The 19,946-nt window shown below is 45.6% G+C and overlaps 3 protein-coding genes across 6 annotated transcripts; 1 reads left to right on the top strand and 2 right to left on the bottom strand.

Annotated features, from left to right (window-relative positions):
• Positions 1–71: 71 nt before the first annotated feature.
• On the top strand, positions 72–3,860 carry LOC108100349 (ras-related protein Rab-8A). The gene is made up of 5 exons (XM_017204176.2): positions 72–705; positions 1,836–1,896; positions 1,956–2,160; positions 2,493–2,633; positions 2,699–3,860. Exons 1-5 carry the CDS (start codon positions 582–584, stop codon positions 2,789–2,791), a joined length of 624 nt encoding a protein of 207 aa, XP_017059665.1. The 5' UTR covers positions 72–581; the 3' UTR covers positions 2,792–3,860.
• Positions 3,861–4,038: 178 nt separating this feature from the next.
• Positions 4,039–11,026, bottom strand: LOC108100347 (bifunctional 3'-phosphoadenosine 5'-phosphosulfate synthase). Of its 4 annotated transcripts, none has more exons than XM_017204175.2 (4): positions 10,657–11,026; positions 6,508–6,622; positions 4,610–6,135; positions 4,039–4,548 (listed from the first exon to the last, which is right to left on the bottom strand). In XM_017204175.2, exons 1-4 carry the CDS (start codon positions 10,696–10,698, stop codon positions 4,342–4,344), a joined length of 1,890 nt encoding a protein of 629 aa, XP_017059664.1. In that variant the 5' UTR covers positions 10,699–11,026; the 3' UTR covers positions 4,039–4,341. The 4 variants fall into 4 exon arrangements, with proteins under 4 accessions (XP_017059664.1, XP_017059662.1, XP_017059663.1 ...); XM_017204173.2 differs by lacking the exon at positions 10,657–11,026 and adding an exon at positions 8,475–8,800; XM_017204174.2 differs by lacking the exon at positions 10,657–11,026 and adding an exon at positions 7,442–7,682.
• A 354-nt stretch (positions 11,027–11,380) lies between these two features.
• Positions 11,381–19,791, bottom strand: LOC108100500 (mediator of RNA polymerase II transcription subunit 12). The gene is given in 9 exon segments (XM_017204446.1): positions 11,381–12,804; positions 12,864–13,164; positions 13,431–13,739; positions 13,802–14,116; positions 14,175–14,462; positions 14,464–14,544; positions 14,602–16,318; positions 16,385–19,052; positions 19,105–19,791. Coding segments are annotated over 9 exon segments (7,623 nt in total). The 5' UTR covers positions 19,718–19,791; the 3' UTR covers positions 11,381–11,473.
• Positions 19,792–19,946: the final 155 nt, after the last annotated feature.

Here is a 19,946-nt window from a genome sequence, read left to right as displayed (position 1 = left end):
TTTCGCATAATCAGTCGATAGGCGATTAATTCGCCTTGTGTCAGTGTTGGACAAAACCTCTGACAGCATAAGTCGTTGATCAACACTGCAAACAGTCTTATTTTTTGTTCGGGCGTAATTAGAAAGCAGCAATAAAGTTAATTTTCACGTCCTAACCACAACAAACCTTCACACATTCGCACTGCGAAGCGAGCGCCATTGTATTTTCCCACCGGAAAAACCGCCGCGAGAAAAGCGAAACTCGACCGCAGACGCAGAAAAAAGTCTTAAAACTACGTCGCCATTTTTGACACGGCTCCGAAATCGAAAACACAAAAACACACACCCAAAAGACCTGAGAGAAAGAGCAAAAAAAAAACGAAAAAGACATATATACGTTTGCAAATTGCGGTTACGTCTAGGAATATTTTACGGCACGCATGGAGAACACTTGTGATTAGTGTTATTAGCAAAGAATCGGCAAGGAAGTTACTTGGTTGAAGGCGGCGACGTGTACAGTGCTTCATTTGGGATCTATCCATTAACCCTTACCCTAATCACTACTATCTCGGGGCGACGACAACTGTGATCCTACCGCAAAAATGGCCAAAACCTACGACTATCTGTTCAAAATGCTCCTGATAGGCGATTCTGGTGTGGGCAAGACCTGTATCCTGTTCCGATTTTCCGAGGACGCCTTTAACACGACGTTTATATCCACAATAGGTGAGTGAGCCATCTCGTCTCTCATCTCCACCGATTTCTAATTAATTACGGTGCCTTGGCTTGCATGAACTCATTCGGAATTCGAGCTTCCAGTCCCTATGACTCATGTGCTCCAAAGTTCTTCTCTGTTTTCTTTGCTGCGCCAATGTATTTGTCATAATTATTGTTGTTTTTCTGGGAAGGGCCTCTCCTCCCAGTTTAAGTTCCCGCTTTTATAAAAAGGTTCTGCTGGAATCAAGCTCAATGCATGGACATCCGGATTTCCATATCTTAGTTAAAGATACACACCCGCATAGGAAAGCGAACTAAAATAATTACCACACACAGTCCGTCTTTGTAATTTCTTCAGTTTTATCGCCCAATAAGCCGGATTGTTGGTTTATCGAGACTTACCCAATAATTTGAGCGAGATCCATTAGTTTTTCTTAGACAGATATACTATATGTTCGAAATTAAACTTTGCTAACACGTGGCTTTATCTTAAGTTTCGAGGTGCAAATATAAGTTTACGAAAAACGTTTTTAAATGTATTTTTAGCCACCAGGCCCTTATCTAAATGTTGTCCCTTTACTTGAGTGACAATAAGAATTTGATAAATAAAACAAATACATAAATGCATGTTTCGAACTACATAAATTCTTTCTTTATGGCTTTTATAGCCTTTGTGGAATAAAGCTTAAAATAATTTCTATGTATATTACCATGATTACAAAAGAATATTCCGGGTGTAGGGACCTGGCTTCTTTTAATTAGGCCAGGAAATTTATAAATAATAATCATCCGAACCATGTAAAAAAAGGGGTAAAAGTTGTACCTATCTCAAAATAATTTTTGGCATGCAAATCGTTTCTTTACTTGTAAACACAAAAGTCGAACGATTCCCATTAGTTCTCGTGGCTAATAATTGTTTATTTTCGTTTTTGGCACGTTTTCTTTGTGACACTTCCAATTTTGGGCTATTTACTTAACGACATTGTTTTAGTCAATTGCGTGGTTCGTCGATTTCTTTGCCGCTCTTTGTCTTCATTAGATTCGACGTCATGGGTTGCCAAGCAAACGGGTTCAGCTGACCATTGCCAAATTACCCGAATTAATTAGCGTGTGTATTCTCATCTGTTTTCTCTTTGCAGGTATCGATTTTAAAATTAGAACAATTGAATTAGATAACAAGAAAATTAAGCTGCAAATATGGTAAGTGATAATGGAGCAACTTCTGTGATTTATTTTACTAAAAGTTTTGAATTTTAAAGGGACACTGCCGGCCAGGAGCGCTTTCGCACAATCACCACGGCCTATTACAGAGGTGCCATGGGCATCATGCTGGTGTATGACATAACCCAGGAGAAATCGTTCGAGAACATCAAAAACTGGATCAGGAATATCGAGGAAAACGCATCCGCCGATGTCGAGAAAATGCTACTGGGCAACAAGTGCGAGTTGACCGATAAGAGACAGGTAAGACGAATGGGAATTAATGAATTCATTGGCTATTTCTGAATTTCAACGAGGCTTTATCAACTTTTGGTTGATTCAGTTTTGCGGTTGTCCATAAACGTTTCGGTCATACAAAAGTTTAATGCTGACTCACAGCATCTACATACATATTGAACCAATAAACAAAATGAAAGTATACGAACGGTTCAACTTAAGCAGGCAGATAATATGGCTTTTTCGTCTACTTTGTATAATATCTGCAATATATTCATAGTAAAATAACAAATATGATTCTTAATCAAAGGTTAAGTGCTGAATAAAATGGTAATCAAACAATTTTCTCCCTCTTGTAGGTTTCAAAGGAGCGCGGTGAACAATTGGCTATCGAGTATGGCATCAAGTTCATGGAGACCTCCGCCAAAGCCAGCATCAACGTGGAAGAAGCCTTCCTCACCCTAGCCAGTGATATCAAAGCGAAAACGGAAAAGCGGATGGTGAGTGCTTCACGGCGAAACCCCAAACAAAGCCATTTATGAATGCCTTTTTTTGTGCTGCACAGGAGGCGAACAACCCACCCAAGGGCGGCCATCAGCTGAAACCGATGGACAGTCGGACGAAGGACAGTTGGTTGTCCAGGTGCAGTCTGCTTTGACGTGGCAACGTGCAATCGGCACTGATGCGGCATGGTGGCAACAACGACTACGTGGCAGTAGTGGTTTATGGTGGTAACTACGATGTAGTGGTAGTAGTTCTCTTAACTCCTGTTAGGTTCGAATACAATCGGTACCCCCAAAAAGCCAACCAATCAACTGACATCTCTGAATCAACCTTAAACATCAACAGCCGGCTCTCCCTAACCGAATAAGCGCGATAATGGAATAGAACACAAATTGCATTATGAAACAGTTATTAAATAAAGTATGTGACGACCGTGTACGAAATATACCTAGGCATGATAACGATATGATATATATACGTATATAACTCAAGTTAAAACGAGCGATAACGTAAACGTAAACGTAAAGCGAAGAGCAGCCAATCCAATCCCGCCCGCGTCCTTCTCGAAGAGGTTTTTAGTATTTACGGAACTTTGATTTTCTCTAGCAGCCATGGTTGTTAATATCGATTTGTAAATTATTACTTGTAAAAGAAATATATATGTGCTATATATGCATATGGTTAGTTCCACCTGTCCTTGTTTTGCTCATTGTGTGTAATTTCAATCGATTTACCAATCCTTTTTGCCATTATGTTAGAAATACGGAGGATGTCCAGACGCACAATTTCCCCCCCAAATTCTGGCTTCCCCACTCCCCTAACTTTATAACATAAATGTGGTAGTATCGCACAGTTCAAGGGTGCTTATTATATTATTATTATTCTTCTTAATCTTCACACACATTTCATTTGGTTAGTTAGTACTCTATTTATTTTCGTTCTTTGCCGCACTCCACACGAATCTGTCAATAAAACGTTACACCTAATAAATAAACCTTGATAAAGATCTGCAGATGAGATCAGCATTGAAAAAAAAGGTAGTCCATCAAATACAATCGATCGGCAGCAATAAACAATTATGAGAACACATACACAGCGCAGTAAAATAAATAATGTGAAATTAAATAATAACTAAATGCATATTTGATATTAATTAATTACTTGTAATATTAATGATTAAACGTATACAATTTTATAAAAATAAATCATGTGCAAAAACCAAAGAGAGCGGGGTTTTAATGTTATGAAAATCGGTTTCGTGACAGGGAGCTTTTGTCAGCAACCAATGTTAACAGCTATGTTAACGTATGCCTTTCGCTATGTTAAAATGTTCACTAAAATTTATTTGTTTAAAATTTAAATAGCTTCCAGCATCCCAAATAAGTAGACACATTTTCTAAATAATTATTTATATATGTATTTAAAAAACAGTCCACAAAATAGCTGCACGACATTTCGCTTAAGATAAACAGAGAATTGGTGACTTAAGTGTAGATACAAGTAGATTGTACGATACGAACATTTAGTTGGGAGGAGCACAACAAAAACACACACACAAGGGACTGGCCCGGACTTTGGGTTAGTAACGATGGACAGAAAATGTGGTAAGTGATAAGCGGCCATTAAGTGGAAATATGTGTAAGCACATAAGCTATATATAACTAGGAGGAATTGCACGTTTGCTGGTCGAATGTTGGCAGCGGGTTACGCCTGCGGCAGGTTCTGGTAGTAAGTGGCCAGAATGCGCCACGCCTCCGGCTCCATGAAGCCATCTGGCGGTAGAGCTCCAGTCTTGGCTAGCGTGCGCATCTTGGTCCCCGATATAAACTCAAATTCGTCCTTGCGCTTTGGTTCGAAAAAGGCCATTCTACTGGCACTTTTGTCATAGGCAGCCACACGGAAAGGCAGGATCTGAAAGAAATCGAGTATTAATTCAATTCAAATCAAGAAAGTGTGGAGTTCTAAATTATACCTCCATGCTGTCCAATCCCTGAGCCATTTTCAGAACTCGTGCTCCGTGAGTGGCGTCGTACAGGTTGCCATCCGGATAGGCGTCCTTGTCTGGATGCGGCATGCCCGCGGGATCGCGTCCCACGATATAGAAGTTGGCTCCGGCGTTCATGCGCGCCTTGGCGTGCCACTGCACCTCCGTGGGACCGGCGTACATCATGGGCGAGGGGAAGATGGCCAGGACAGTGTCCTCACGCCGCAGGACACCGGCATCGAGTACGGCCTGGTGCTGTTTCATGCGCACATCCAGGGGGACATCGTCGTCCTTGGTCCAGCCGCCCAGCGGATGCAGCAGGAGCACCGGCTGCTTGAAGCCCCGATCCAGCAGCTGGCGACGAGTGTCCTGCATGAGCAGCGCATGTCCGTTGTGGATGGGATTGCGCAGCTGGAAGGCAAAGATGGCGTCCGCATTGAGCTCCTTGAACTTGCGCCTCAGCTCGTTGGGCGTCAGCCTATACTGATCGAGACCGTCCTCCCAGCGGATCCTTTCGATCACAGCCAGATCGCCGCCGACCAAATACTCGCCGGACTCGTAAACCTGCTTGCTGTACGGATGGTTGGGATTGCTGGTGCCGAACTGACGGGCCAGCCGCTCCTCCTTGCGCTGGTAGTAGAACTCCGGTCGCCGGAGAATGGCCACCGCCTTGCCCTGGTACTTGAGGGTCAGCGAGGAGCTGCCATCCAGACGATCCTTGTCCGCCTGACTGGCGCTCAGAACGATCGGCACCGAGTGATTCTCGCGATACGAGCCGTCCATGCCGCTCTGGAGTGTGTTGAAGTGCAGCGTCTGCAGGTACTCGTCCTCGCGCATGAAACCGCGCAGCGGATAGGCCCATCCCTCGGCCAGGACCTGCACCCATTGCAGCTCCACGGTGCTGATCTCGATGGCCTGCAGCGACTCGGCTTCGTGGCGCAGTGCCTCCGTGGCAATCGATTCGCTGGGATACAGCTCCGGCAGTAAATCCACGTCGCGCAGCGAGCGCGGAATGATGCCCTCCTGTTCGAGCAGCGTCACCAGCTTCTGCGTCGACTCGCGCACCGTGTAGCCATGGGTGTTGACCACCAGCTCCGGCATCTGGGGACGCTCGTACTCCTGCGTGATGCCCGTGAAGCCCTTGATCACGCCCTCGCGCGCCTTTTTGTACAGTCCCTTCACGTCGCGCGTCTCGCACACGTCCAGCGGCGTGTCCACGAATATCTCGTAGAACTTGAGGCCCGCATCCTTGTGGATCTTGCGGGCCATCTCCCGATCGTCGGCGAAGGGGGAGACGAAGCTGCAGATGGCCACCACTCCGCTGTCGGCGAACAGCTTGGCCACCTCGCCCACGCGTCGGATGTTCTCCTCGCGCTCGGCGGGCGTGAAGCCCAGATTCTTGTTCAGTCCGGTCCGGATGTTGTCGCCGTCCAGGCCGTAGGCTGGAATTCCGCGGGACACGAGGTAAGCCTCGAGCTCAAAGGCAATCGAGGTCTTTCCTGCGCCACTTAGGCCTAAAAATGGAAAGGAATAGAATAATAAAATCATCATTTATGTTTACTGCAAAAAATTATCCTTTTAATCTAAATCATAATGTACATTAAAACTTTAAATGATTTGCAAAATATATTAAAAAAGTTATGCGAAAATTATATTAACATTTTATGTCAATTATAAGTAGAAAAAACATATAAATTACCGATTATCATAAATCAAAGCTAAAAGAAATACGATGCATAAATCAACAGAAAATAGTTTAATTATGTCCCATTTTAATAGGATTTATTGGACATTTAAATAATGAACTGATATTTAAATACACTGCAATAAATTTGCTTAAGTCCAACAAGTCATAAATATTTATGTAAGGATATTTATGCCCTTACCTGTCAGCCAAACGGTGCATCCTCGGAATCCGCGGCAGAGTCCCAAGTTCTTGCCTCTCGTCTCCCTGGTGACATGGTGCTTCTGCTCGGTCACATTCGTGGCCACCTGTAGGCACTGCAAACGAAGCAAGAACAAATCGGGTTTAGCTTTCGAAATTATCATAAATTAATATTCATGCCCAGTTGGGCTGGCGATGGCGATGGCGATGGATTCTGCCTCAGGCGGGTCTGTTCTGCCTTTCTGTCGGTTACAAGAGCCAAAATCAAAGCTGAAAATCCAGAGCCAGAGGCAAGTCATCATCGAAATAGTTCGCTTTGACCCCAGGGCGATTTTTTTTGCCCAGCTCCAACGTTCAGTTTGTTGACCTTCCGCTGGAACTCGTGTGTGCAGAATAGCGAATGGAGTTACGCGATATGCTTTCATGCCCATGGGATGAATCTCAATCTCAAAGTGAAGTGTGTGCACATATTTTCGCATTTCTAGTTAATTTTGCAAATTTATTTATGGCTTTAAAGGGAACTTACTGTGTGAAAAAAAGCCAATTCCATTTTTAGTTTATTTTCTTAAAAGCGTTGGTCTTGTCTATAAATCTTTCGTTTTTATATTTTAAGTAAAACCTTTGTAAATCAATTTAAATTTAAAACTCAGCTTTACATTTCTCACTAGTCTTTATAGTTTTTTTCGCAGAATAATATTAAAGTAGGTCACTGTGCTAGATTGTCGTTTAAATGTTTTTTCCCATCTGCTAATCTCACTCTCATAAAAGCAACCATCTCTGAACATCTTAATTTAGAGTTAAGTGTTTAGAGATAAAGGTTGTTTGTATGACTTTCTATCTCTTTTATTATATTTATTTTTGTTTCTTATTATCCATTTAATGAAGATCGTTTTCTAAGTTATCTTTATATTTTTGTGAACGTTTTTCTGCCTTACCCTTCTCTTAATGTGGGGATAAAATCCAATGGGAGGATTCGGCATTTTTTATTTTTACTGTTATTAAAACCAATGGTTATTATTCTGCAATCGGTTTGGTTTTTATTGCTCAATTATTTTACATTGAACACACTGATAGCAGCCTGGTTTCGATTCAGATTGCGTTGAAAACGAGCTCTCGGATGCAAATGGCTTTCGTCATAGACACGCGACGAGCGTTGAAAGCGAACTGAAAGTTTTTAATAATATTTATGGTGTTATAAGGGGCGCTCTGGCTCTTCGAAGATCTGAAGAACGGAACTCGGAGAGAGATCGCTCTGATCTCACGATCGGCGATCCACGCACGCATCATTTCAATTCTCCGGTTCCATATGGTGAAAATGTTTGCACAGTCTTTCCACCGTTTGTTTGATTACTAATCCCCCTCATTCGATGCCCTTACCCCTTTTTTACATATATTTATTTTGTTTCTCGATTCTAATAAGCTCCCAAAGATCAAATGTCATGCGGAAAGGTTCTGGATATAGTAGAATCCAATCGGAATTTGTGGAGAAAATCAAAGAGCAAAATAACTGGGGAGCTCTGGGAATGGGATTCAGTTGCATTTTTAATAAATTATATTATTAATGGATACCTTTTGCCTCTGACCTAAAAGTGGTTTACCAAATCGAAGGAAATAAGTATTTACACAGATGTTACGGCAATTTAGATGAGCTCAATTGTATACGAATGTATAAATTTACAAAATTGGCATTCATATGAATGACAACTGAATATGAATGACAGAATTTAACCATTTAATCGTCAAGAGGTTCTTTTTAAGTGTAAAAATATAATCTGTTGAAATATGAATGAAATATAATTACTCATATTCATATTCAGAATAAAAAAAAACAATTGAAAAAATATATGCTCACTAGTTTTGTTTATTTGATAAAACAATTCCATTTACGTATAACACAAATTTTGGGGATAACTGACTTTTCCCGGTTGTGGCTAGTAAATTTCAATGCTTCATCCAAATGGAACTCACCGCATCCTCTGGTTTTTCCTCACTGGAAAGGCAGCACTTTGGAGAAGCGGCACAGCCATTGTTATTGTTATTGTTATTGTTGTTATTATTGTAGTGGCCAAGCGAATTGGCACATCGGGTAAACATTTTTCCACAAACGAAACGAACTCTTGGCAGGTGAAAAGAAAGCGGGAGCCCCGACACAATGTACTCTTTGATAATTAAACAAGTGAGAGTTTTTCGAACCACAGCAAACGCACAGCAGCACCACAGCTGAAAAGCAAAGTCAACCGCCAAAAACGATGAACTTTCTCGCTGAAGCTCAAAACTGCAACTGAAATTCCACGGACTGCAGGCAGGTACAAAAGGCCAGGCGAATACGCTGGCACTTGGCAAAGATAGAGCTTAATTTGGGTGGAGCAGAGGCACTGGTGGTCCACATAGAAAAACTTGTTCATGGAGCTATTTAGCTAATAAACTCTCCTCTTAGAAAGACTTAAATTTGTTTTGTTTTTATTGCACACACAGCTAAGTACATAAACTTTTATGCATGAGTAAATAATGAAATTTAGTGGGAATTTACGGAAATAAAATAACCTTCACAACAGCCTAAGCCACAATTTCTAGAGCAATCTTCTTTTGTACCAAACATGTTATCTTAATTATACTTGCAATTTCTTATATAATAAGTTTTAAATAGACTTTGCACCTAACAATATTAATGTATAAGAAGAGCAACAGTAATTTACTTAGCAATCACTAATGTTGATTAAAGTAATTCCGTCGAGCTAACACGTAATGCAATGACATATAAAAGCAATAACCATTAAAACCAAGTGTTGCTGTATGGAAAATAAATTACAGGCAAAAAAGGGCTTAGAAAGTAAAAAAAAAATTAAATTAAAAATACATCAAAGAAAATTAATTGTCTATCTTTATACAAGTATGTAGTTATCATATTAAACTGCAATGTTTAGAGTTTAATTACAGGTGATCTGACGGATAACTAGACGCTGAATAAAATGGTATCATTTAGTAACATAAATATTTATTTCAATTTTGTTCGGTGTTGATCTTTCGCAGAAATGTGATTCATAAAGAAAAAACAATGTCAGGGAAAAAGATACTTGGACAAGTTATCAGTGTGGTCATTCAACCTGCAAGTGATGCCGGGTTGTTGACCAAGTTTTCAACTACTTTTGGCCAGCTAAAAAGTGGCCCATTCGAGTTCATGTCTCAAGCCCGACTTGTTTACAACGCGATGGTACCAGTTTAGTTGCCTCGGAAGACTTTCTTTCTAATTTGAACCTGTTTCAGCAAAAGCACTAACATTTGTTGTGGTAACCAGTTGTTATCAAGGAAATAGTGGCTGTTGCATAAGACACTTTTAGGAGTCGACAATTGTTTTAAAAGAGGTAGCGATTATTTGTAATTGAAGAAAGTCTTGTAGCAGTAAAAAACCATTTTAAATTATAGTTTCAATCCCATTTCCCACTACAAGGATGACTAATATACATTAGGAAGAATATATGATTCAACAAGTTGATATATGTTAGAATGTACCAAACTCAATTAAAAAACCATATATTTATTTATTTAACATTTTTTTTATAAAAGTTATTATGCTTGTGTTCTCGGAAAAGCTTTAAAAATAGAAAAATGCAAGCTCTGCGGTTATATGCACATGTGTAGAAAAAAATTCTGTCGAATCAACAATTTTTAAAAAGTTCTTACTATAACTTATATATGGTATAGCGCCTCGACAATCTGGTTAATTGAAACCTGTACATACATATAATCTTATCAATTGCCTGCATACATTATTAAGTTTGAGCGAATTTGATGCTTTTTTGGGTAGTCAAGTGCAAATTTAATTGGGTTAAGAACCACACTCGTAGTGCAAGATAAGATTAGGATATGAACTCTGGTATTACGTGCTTTCCCATCCATACGGAAAAACATACAGTGAGTATTAGAAAGGGCGTAAAAAGTAAACAATGATTGTAGAACCAAATGGAATGTATCTGCTCGAATTGTCTGACAACCAACGGCTGTTTAAACAGAGTGATAAATTGAGCAATATTTCATAGCTGCATCCAACTTTTTCGGCGCACTTGTTTAAATAAAGTTAGAGAAATTTTCAGTTTTCTAGTTGTGTTTTTTTTTCTGCTTTTTAGGACAGGGCCATATATATTGTACTCACCGTTTTTTGACGCTTTTTACTGCTTTCTGGCAATTCGCTCATTATTGTTTTTAAAGAATTTAACTATGACTATGACCCACTAAAAAACACGTCCTCTTGCGAAGCAGTTGCAAACAATTGTGTGAAAAATAACACTTCGAATCGAATTTTGACCCAATCGATGAATGAAACGAGCCACGAAAGCAGTTTTTGGAAGTTTTTTCAGTTGCTACATATGTGTATCATTCGCGGCGGCTAAACTATAGCACTAATTTTTACAAATCCTACTTTTAATTCAACCAAATCTCCAAAATATGTCTATGAAAAAAGTTATTATTTCTAATTCACACGCACACGAATGCTAACGCATACCATCACTTCAAACGGCGCTCAGCTGATTAGAGATGGAAGAACTGTCGATAGTTAAGCGATGGATTGGCTCGAAGCTTTAATTATACCCTTGCAGAGGGTATTATAATTTCAGTTAGAAGTTTGCAACGCCGCGAAGGCGAATATATATACTATTCTTGATCAGCATTACGATCTGAATCCAACTAAAAATTGTATAATAATGGAAAAGAAGCTAGCTTCGGCTAGCCGAATCTCAAAAACTTCAAATTGAGTTTTGACTGAAACTTTTGGCTGGGATGTAAATTTTCATAAAATAAAGCTTTTTAAAACTCGATGTTAAATTATGTGGACATTTTATTTATTTAAATAAAATATCTATCTATATTCCATCTGCTAAGGTTTGTTTTGAATGTACATACGTTTATTGCAAATACATCTGATAAATAAATCATTAGGACTAGGCTTACAACTAGGGAGTGTCTACGATCTAATACGGTGGCGGTTGATACTGCTGCTGCTGGCCCATCATGTTCTGCCGCTGCAGCTGGGCGACCAGGTTCGGCGTTTGCTGCTGGTTCATGCTCTGCTGCTGCGGCACCATCCCTCCGCCGCCGCCCCCACCAACCGCTCCGCCCGGCTGCTGCGGACCGGATCCCATTCCCCCACCGGCGCCGCCGCCCATGCCCTGCATCTGCATCATTTGCTGGTGCCTCAATTGCTGTTGTTGCTGCTGCTGTTGCTGGAACTGTTGCTGGGTGTTCAGGACGCCCGGTTTGCCGCCGCCCGCCGGCTGTTGACGGGCGTACGGCGGCACCTGACCGACCACGCCGCCCGGTCCGGGACCCATCATGTTGGACATGGTAACGTTGGGCGCCTGGTTCATGTACTGGTTTCGGTTGCCGGCCATCATGCCGCCGGGAACAACACGTTGTTGCTGCTGCTGTTGTTGCTGTTGCTGCTGGGCAGCCGCTGCCACGGCCATGAAGTCGGGATTGTTGCGATTCGCTTGCTGCATCTGCGGATTGAAGTTGCCCATCATGTTTGCCTGCTGTTGCTGCTGCTGATTCGGCGCCATGCCCACGCCCACTCCGACGCCAACGCCTCCGCCGCCTCCCTGTTGCTGCATGCCCTGCTGCTGTTGTTGCTGCTGCTGCTGGTACTGATTCTGGAAGTTCTGGAACTGGACCTGCTGCTGGGGCTGTTGCTGCGGCTGCTGTTGCATTATGCCCTGCTGCGGCATGCCGCCCATCCCGATGTTGGGATTGTTGCCGGCGCCTCCAACGCCAACGCCGACACCCACGCCAACGCCAACACCGTTGCCTCCTTGAGCGCCTCCGGCCTGCATCATTTGATTGGCATTCGGATTGACCATGCCCACCATATTCTGCGGCATCTGTTGCTGCATCATTGGATTCTGCGGCATGCCCTGGCCACCCATGTTCATCTGGTTCATCTGATTGGGCGCCATACCGGGTCGCATGTTGCCGCCACGCATAAATTGCTGCTGTTGCTGCTGATTCGGATTCATCTGTTGTTGCTGGGCGTTCTGTTGCTGCTGCTGTTGCATGGCATTGAAGGCGGCAACGGACTGCGGGTTCTGTTGCGGGTTCATCTGCTGCTGTCGCATCTGGTTGGGATTCATCTGCTGCTGCGGACCCGGCTGTTGTTGTGACGGTTGCGGTTGCTGCTGCATCGGATTGAAACCACCGCCGGGTCCCTGTTGAGCTTGTTGCTGCTGGAATGGCTGTCGTTGGCGCAGCATCTGAGACAAAGCCTGCTTGGAGTTGGAGTTGAGCGGCGGTCTCTCAATACGATTTGCTGTTGAAGTTGATACAATTTAATATTTTAGTTCTATTTGACTTTAAATTCCGACTTACATTGCATGTTCTGCTGATGCGGAGCATATTGATTGTGGTACGGCTGCGGCGGTTGCTGTTGCTGCTGGGCGTTGTGCCACTGCTGCTGCTGGCCAGGCATGCCCGATGGCCCAGCTCCACCGCCACCAGGTCCCTGCTGCATGAAGTTCATCTGGGGATTCTGCTGCCCATTGCCACCGCCCACATTCAACTGCTGCTGCAGCGGATTGTTGTTCATTTGCTGCATGTGCTGCTGTTGCTGCATCATGGCATTCGGCTGCATCATGTTGTTCGGGTTTTGTGCGAACTGCTGCATGTTCATCTGTGGAAGAAGTTGTTTTAGTTTCATTTCAGGCAGGCTTAAAGAAATTTAAAGGAATGGTAGAGCACCTAGAAAAGTTCTAATACATAAATTAACAAATTTTTGAATTTTATTGCAGTTGCTTTGTTCATAGCTGGTTGCTTTGTTTTCTTTTTTAGTTAAGCCAAATTGTTACTTAATGGATTGTTACTTTTGATATAGAAATTAGGAATTAATATTCATAACATTAGTACTGCTAGGGTAACCCAAATCTTTCAATTTCTTACCGGCATGTTCATTTGCATCTGCCCCATTGGATTGGGTTGCATTTGCTGCTGTTGCATGTGTTGCTGTTGCTGTTGCTGTTGTTGCTGCTGCTGTTGCATTTGCTGTTGCTGTACGTTTTGTGCCTGCTGCGGCTGTGGCGCCAGCTGAGGCTGCTGCTGTTGGGTGTTTACCACCGGTGGCGTCTTCGGGTTCTTCGGCTTCCGTTTCCGCGTGGTCGTTCCCTTGCCGCGACCTCTTCCTGTGCCACCCACCACAGCACTGGGAGACTGATCCACCGACGAGGGCGTATCGGCCTTCATTTCATCCTTCTGTAAAGTGAAAGAAATTGTTTCAAAAAAGAACTGATAGTAGATAAGAAATAAGCACTTACTATGCAAATCTTCTCTGGCACGGGCTCAATATCTTCAGGAGGTAGCGGTAATGGCTCATAGTAGTAGCTACTAGGCTTCACCAGGCTGTGCGTGTGGTATTTTAGGTTGCGATGAGCCTCCTCGTAGGTTAGAGGCTTCCTCTCCAGCTTCACAGCACCAAACCACACCCAAGAAAGTGGAGCTGGGTTCTTGTGGCCTTCTAGGATGTCCCACACACTTATGCGCTGCTTGTCCGAAATGCGCAATTGTTTCTTGTCCATCTCGCAGATTTTGTTGCCCTTGCTGTCCATTCCAGCGTGTTCACAGGCGATGACCTAAAGAAAAAAGGTTCATTAGTTTTCCAATGGATCTTATAATTGTAAAAATATTCACCTCAGTGGGTTGCTTGTAGAGAGGAAGAAGCTGGCGGATAACTCGTATTGAAGCATTGTTTTTCTCCCCAATTTCCTTCTTCAGCTTCTTCATGAGGTTCATGTAGTGCCTTTCGTCGTCAGAAACAAGTGTGGAATGAACCAAAGTGGCCAACATGTCCACAACGGTGGTAAAGAGCTCTCGATTGCAGCTGAGGTCCACGACACCCTGGCAAACCAATTGGGCCAATAAAATCGCCCAATCTGTAGTGGGTGTACTGTTCTTCTGGATGGCCTCGAACATGCCCCCCCACCAGCGAAAAGCGCAGTTGTAGAGCATCCAGGATCTCCTCGCGTGCTTGCGGCTCATCAATACCACCAATTGTGTCCAGCTGAAAAGGAAAATGTTATAAGCAACTTTAGCTTTAAGTTGGCAAATCAAAACTCACCTCAGCAAATGACTGCAGACATTGGGACAGCTGGGCATATAGGGAAACCAACAAGTTCTCCTTGTACTCATCCTGGCCTTTGAGGCATGTCAGGATGAGTCCCAGGAAAGGCTGGTAATTGAGTGGCATCTTCTTGTTGCGCGCGGCCACATTCCCCAAGCCGTAGCTATTGCTGCTGTGACAACTGTTGCTCTTCTCGCGCTCATCGCCGCTGCCCGAACTATTGCAATCGGATTTGGACACTTTGGAGAAATAGTTCATGCTCTCGAGGACCTGGCCAGCCACTCGCAGAATCCTGCCCTGCACGGCCGGCGTTAGTTTGGCAATTAGTGGAGCCACCAGCCAAGTGGACGGTTTCGGTTTGTGCGTCGCCTTCACGGCACCCGGCAGTACGACCTCCTCCATGTGGAAGACATCGATGGCCGCTCGAGCCACAGTGTCCAGCCAGATGTTCAACTCCGCGTTGTTGCTCAGCGATTGTCGGTACATGAGCTGCAGATCCAACCACGAAATGCGCAACGTCCACTGGCCAAGATTCTCCAGAATGCGCACGATCATTGAACGCTGGTCCAGCTCAGAAATGATTTTAAACTCCGCCTCCGGATAGCAGATCATGTGCAGCACACGCTGCGCCTGTTTGGCCGTGAGCATCTCATCGATTATCATATCGCACAGCTGCTCGGCGTTCTTGAGGCACCTCTCCAGGACGTGCTCCTGCGCGCAGATCTGCTTCAGCACAGCCTGGGCGAATTCCAGCAGTGAGACCTGCTCCATTCCTCCGACCGATGGCTGTTGCAGAGCTTCCGGTTCGCTTGTTAAGCTGCTGCCCAACTGAAGATCACTGGTGCCCAGGATCTGGCTGAGGTCGGCAGGTCTTTGTTCGTTGCTTTTTGGCGTGCTGCCCGGATGAACTGGAGTGTTGAAGCCACTGCGCTTGCCACTGCCAAAAGCGCCGCCCAATCCTCCGGAGGAGGAGGATCCGCTGCCAGCAGCCAATGGAGTCTTGAGCGCTGCATTGTCCACCACAATGAGGATTGCCTTGAGCACGGCCAGCACAGCAGCGATGGGTATGGTCTTATGTGCACCCACCAGCAGATGACGATCGCAGCTCAGCCGGATACTAAAATCATTGCCCACGGCGTGCAGTGGATTCGGGGAGGTGCTGACGGAATACATACCAGGTTGCGGGATCTCCAGGGTCTTAAATAGCTTCAGCACCAGGTGGCAAGTCAGTCGAGCTCCTGCCTCCGCATCTACGCTCAATTCAGCTCCGCCAGCGCTCACCGATCTCGCCAACGTGGGCAAAGCAAACTTGCTAACAAAATCCGCCAGCGAGAAGCAGTGTCTGGCCACCAAGATGCACACGAAGACGGCCAGGGCATTGTGCGTCTTTCCCTGGCCAATGTCCACCTGGCCACCCAGATGCGGATATCTTGGGCTCTTGCTCCCGCTGCACAGACTCTGCAGTGCGGCGATCCACTCCTCGGAAAGGACATTGCAGCTGGCGGTCAGTTCGGCACACGCCAAAGCCACATCGTTTAGTCGCTCGTTGTCAGTCTCTCGACAAACAGCAATCAAGGCGTTGGACACAAAGCTGTAGACGTTCGCGGACGACTCTTTTAGTGTTCCCAGCCAATGGGGATCCAATTTTCCACCTCTTCTGGGAGCCATAAACAACTCCTGCAACAATTGGGGATTATATCCTTGCGGTGGTAGGCTAAAATAAAGAGTAGGCATCCGAAATTGTATTACTTTCATAGAATAATGCATGATCCAAACTCACCTCAACTGCTCTGGTGTATTAAAGATATCCTTAAACTTATTAATGCACTGCAGCTGTTGATAGTACTCCGTGGACTGCTCCTTGCCCTGCAACAGAACGCAGGACTCATGCAAGTCGCTTAGGTAGGCGATAATACATCGCTCCGCCGATGAGCATTCGCTGGGATTGGAAACATGACGGATAGTGCGACAGACTCCGTCAAAAACAGACAGCGTTTGCTCTGGCGAAAGGAGTAGGCAACTGTGGTATCTACGCAGGATGCTAACAATGTACAGAGCCAACGAGGTAGTGTAACTGCGCACCAGGTTCGACTTCTTCGACTGCAACTGGAGCTCCACCTCAGGCAACTCCTTCAGAAGGCTGTCGCACAATTCCAGCAGACTGTAGATATTGAGAGCCAGTTCCATAAGGTCAAACAGGAAAGCCACATGCTCCTGCACCGGCAAATAGTTGTTGTTTCCCAAGGCGAAGCCGTTCAGTTGTTCCAGCACATTGGCCGCACATTGAGCGGTGACCACATGCTGATCAAAATATGCCATCTGCTGGCACTTGGAGGTGGTGGCCTCGAAGTTAAATTCATTGCGCGAATGCTTCTTCACATGTCCAGCCGCAGCCACATCAATGCTAAACTTTTTGGTAAATAGTTTGCCAATCTCCTTGGACATCTTCTTCACGGCATGCTTTTTCTCATCCCTCTCCTTGCCCACTCCAAACAGCAGGATGTACCGCTGGTTGCTCTCGCTGCTGTAGCTGCTCATGCTGGGATCATCTTGTGGAATGGGGAAATGCTTCGTGTAAACGTAGTGCCGGGATATACTGCCACCGGTGGTGGTTTCGCCATCGCCTGGCGGCCCAATCTTGGGACTGTCTGGTGCCTCGTGCTGCTGTCCCTTCTCCTTGATGTTCTGCACCAGCTTGTCCAGATCATCGTCCACATTCGAGTCGTCGAACTCGTTGTGCTTGAAATCAATGCCCCCGCCGAAACCATCATCATCGAATCCGTGCGTCGTCGTCGGTGGCGGAGCCGGCGGCGGTGGCGATGTCTTTGTGGCCGTGGCTCCCGATTTAATTACTAGCACGGATTCCAGAAGGAGATCCCCCCGTGAAATTAGCGTGTGCATGTAGGCATTGTGTGAGAAGACATCGTGACGGATCAAAGCACTAAACAACTGGACGAGATTGGTGAACTCGGTGCGCTGCTGGCTGCTACTATTGTGTTCATCCAAAACGGGAGCATCGTGGTCGAGGAAGTGCATCAGAACGTGCTGAAAGACGGGCAGGCCGTCAATCAAGCCGGCGCCCGATGCCAAAGAGTCCTTATCATCCTTATCGCTGGACTGCTGATCTGCCGGAGTGCTGGTCACGTCAATTTGGCGCTTATCCAAAAGAATGGCCACCACCATGGCTCGGTGTTCACCCCAGCGTTGTCCGGACACAGCCCATTCGCACAGGATACGCACCGTGTCCTTGTCCTGTTTCGGTTCGTACGCAGGACGCGGTTCCAATTGATCCTCCTCCCGCCGGCGACTGGTCGTTGGACTGGGGAATATATGTGCGTAGAGCGTGTCGATGCTGTTGTTGTGTTCCATTCGATCGAAGCAGTGCGTGTCCAGGTGATCCAGCGTGGCCAGCACACCGGTGTAGTGATTTTTGCCAGCACTTCGCCACTTGGCGGCGAACCAGCGCTGCTCAGCGTGCTGAGTGCGCAGCACTATGTCCGATTCAGCGGCACGCAATTGCCGCCGGATCTCTTGATTCGTTCGGGGACAGCGCGACGGCATCGGCAGGACTGAGGGCGCAAGAGGCAGATGATCCAAGGGACTGCCCAGCAGCGAGGAAGGTGCCCGGTGCGCAGCTATCCCACTCCAGACCAATGCAGTTGGGCACTCTATCGTAACGATCTGCAGGATTGTGCTTAAATAAAGCACAATATCTCGGTGGTGGGGACAACTCATCTGCTCCTGCAACGCCAGCTCGTAGGGATCATGTTGCAGCTTATGCTCATCCAACTCCTTAATGGCCTGCTGCTCCACCACTGTGATAAGTAGCTGAGCCAACTTCTTCGACACTATGTACGCCATCTTCCGGCAGAGACGTTCCGACTGCACAAAATCGTGCATGTACTGAAGCGCAAAGCTGAGCACCAGCTTTTTCAGTGGCTCGTCGAAACTTGCCTGGGTGCGCATTTTATCCAGCAGGTCGAGGATCCAGTTGAGAAACTCCTGCCGGTCCAACAGCGATTCCTCGTACATGTACTTGCTCAGCTGATGGCAGTACTTCCAATACTTTAGTGCATTGCGACTGTCTTCGAACTGGCTTCCGATTCCAGATATGGTAGAGCCTGGGGGCACAACAGCTCCTGCACCAGCAGCGCCTCCGACCACAGATGATCCCGGTCCGCCGACCACTCCTCCGAGACTTCCTGTCGTCGGCATGACACTGCCCGAGCCCACTCCGCCGCCAGGTGCTCCCTGCTGTCCGTTTGCAGGACTGTGAATCGGTGGCAGGGGACTGGCCATACTGGGCACAGGAATTACATTCGATGGAGCACTGCTGGCAGTCACGGAATTAATAGAGCTGCTTCCAGAGGTCCCATTAGTGGTAGAATTATTACCGGAGGCAGTCAGGCTCCCCGCAGTGCCTCCATTTGCAGAAGACTTTTCGTGGCCTTTAAAAACACGGTGTTAAACGAAGATTAATGATGATAAAAGCATTCTTACTCTGCTGATAGTATTCCTGCAGCTTTGGCAGCAGCTCCTTCATGAACTTGATCATGTTGCCGGTCCACTCAGCGGCCGGATCGTAAATGCTGCGTTTTTTGTTCTTTGACTCGGTAAAACTGACCGTATAGGCGGCACTCAGTTTGATGAACCAAGTGGCTCGTTGCATGTTCACCTGGTTCTCGCACAGCAATATAAAGATCTCTTCCTTCTTATTGAACGACGGAGCTCGTTTGGCTAGGCTGAGCAAAGGTTTATTGCCAGCGAGGTCCTTGAACCAGGCGTCCACAGTGCACTTGCGTCGCGGCGACACGGGCCAGAAGTTGTCCTTGCAGTTGATCTGCTGCTTCTTGCGCCCCGTGTCCGGTAGGGTCATCAGTTCCTCCTTCTTAGCCAGAACGCCGCTAAAGAAGGCGCTTACCTTACTGGCGTTCACATTCGAGTTGTGGGCCGTCCCGAATTCATCAGAAAGCGGCGGCGTCGTCGTAAAGCCGTGCTTCACATTCGTGGGCGTCAACTCGTCCTCCCGCTGCTTCGCGTCCTGCGGATAGATGTCCGGCGGTCCCAGGCGGGTGCGCTTTAGTGGACGCTTCTCCTGCAGCATGGACAGCATCTTGGCGGCCCTCTAGTTGCGTCTTCAACAAGGGTTTTCTCTGCGAATTTTCGTTTTTCCTCTGTTCGCCAACAAACAAGAATATAAATAATAGTGATGGGGTGAAAATAATGCGATATGCGACCTGCCATCGATAGTTCGATAAGAACCCGCGTGAGAGTTGTCACAAGTATCGGATTCAAATTGAAGGTACCAAATGATTTTATTTATTGATGATTCATTTATTTAT

This window comes from Drosophila ficusphila, unplaced genomic scaffold (genome assembly GCF_018152265.1).
Source record: "Drosophila ficusphila isolate 14025-0441.05 unplaced genomic scaffold, ASM1815226v1 contig_286, whole genome shotgun sequence".
Classification (NCBI taxonomy): Eukaryota; Metazoa; Arthropoda; class Insecta; order Diptera; family Drosophilidae; genus Drosophila; species Drosophila ficusphila.
This window is presented reverse-complemented; position numbering and strand designations above follow the sequence as displayed.

What these genes read in the sequence shown, in the direction of transcription:
- LOC108100349 (XM_017204176.2), top strand. Translation starts at nt 582, where the DNA reads ATGGCCAAAACCTACGACTATCTGTTCAAAATGCTCCTGATAGGCGAT. An exon ending in GACGTTTATATCCACAATAG is followed by an intron (nt 706 to 1,835) that starts GTGAGTGAGCCA and finishes TTCTCTTTGCAG; the next exon opens with GTATCGATTTTAAAATTAGA. An exon ending in AGTTGACCGATAAGAGACAG is followed by an intron (nt 2,161 to 2,492) that starts GTAAGACGAATG and finishes TCCCTCTTGTAG; the next exon opens with GTTTCAAAGGAGCGCGGTGA.
- LOC108100347 (XM_017204173.2), bottom strand. Translation starts at nt 8,600, where the DNA reads ATGTTTACCCGATGTGCCAATTCGCTTGGCCACTACAATAATAACAAC. An exon ending in AGGAAAAACCAGAGGATGCG is followed by an intron (nt 6,623 to 8,474) that starts GTGAGTTCCATT and finishes CTTCGTTTGCAG; the next exon opens with TGCCTACAGGTGGCCACGAA. An exon ending in AGGGATTGGACAGCATGGAG is followed by an intron (nt 4,549 to 4,609) that starts GTATAATTTAGA and finishes GATTTCTTTCAG; the next exon opens with ATCCTGCCTTTCCGTGTGGC.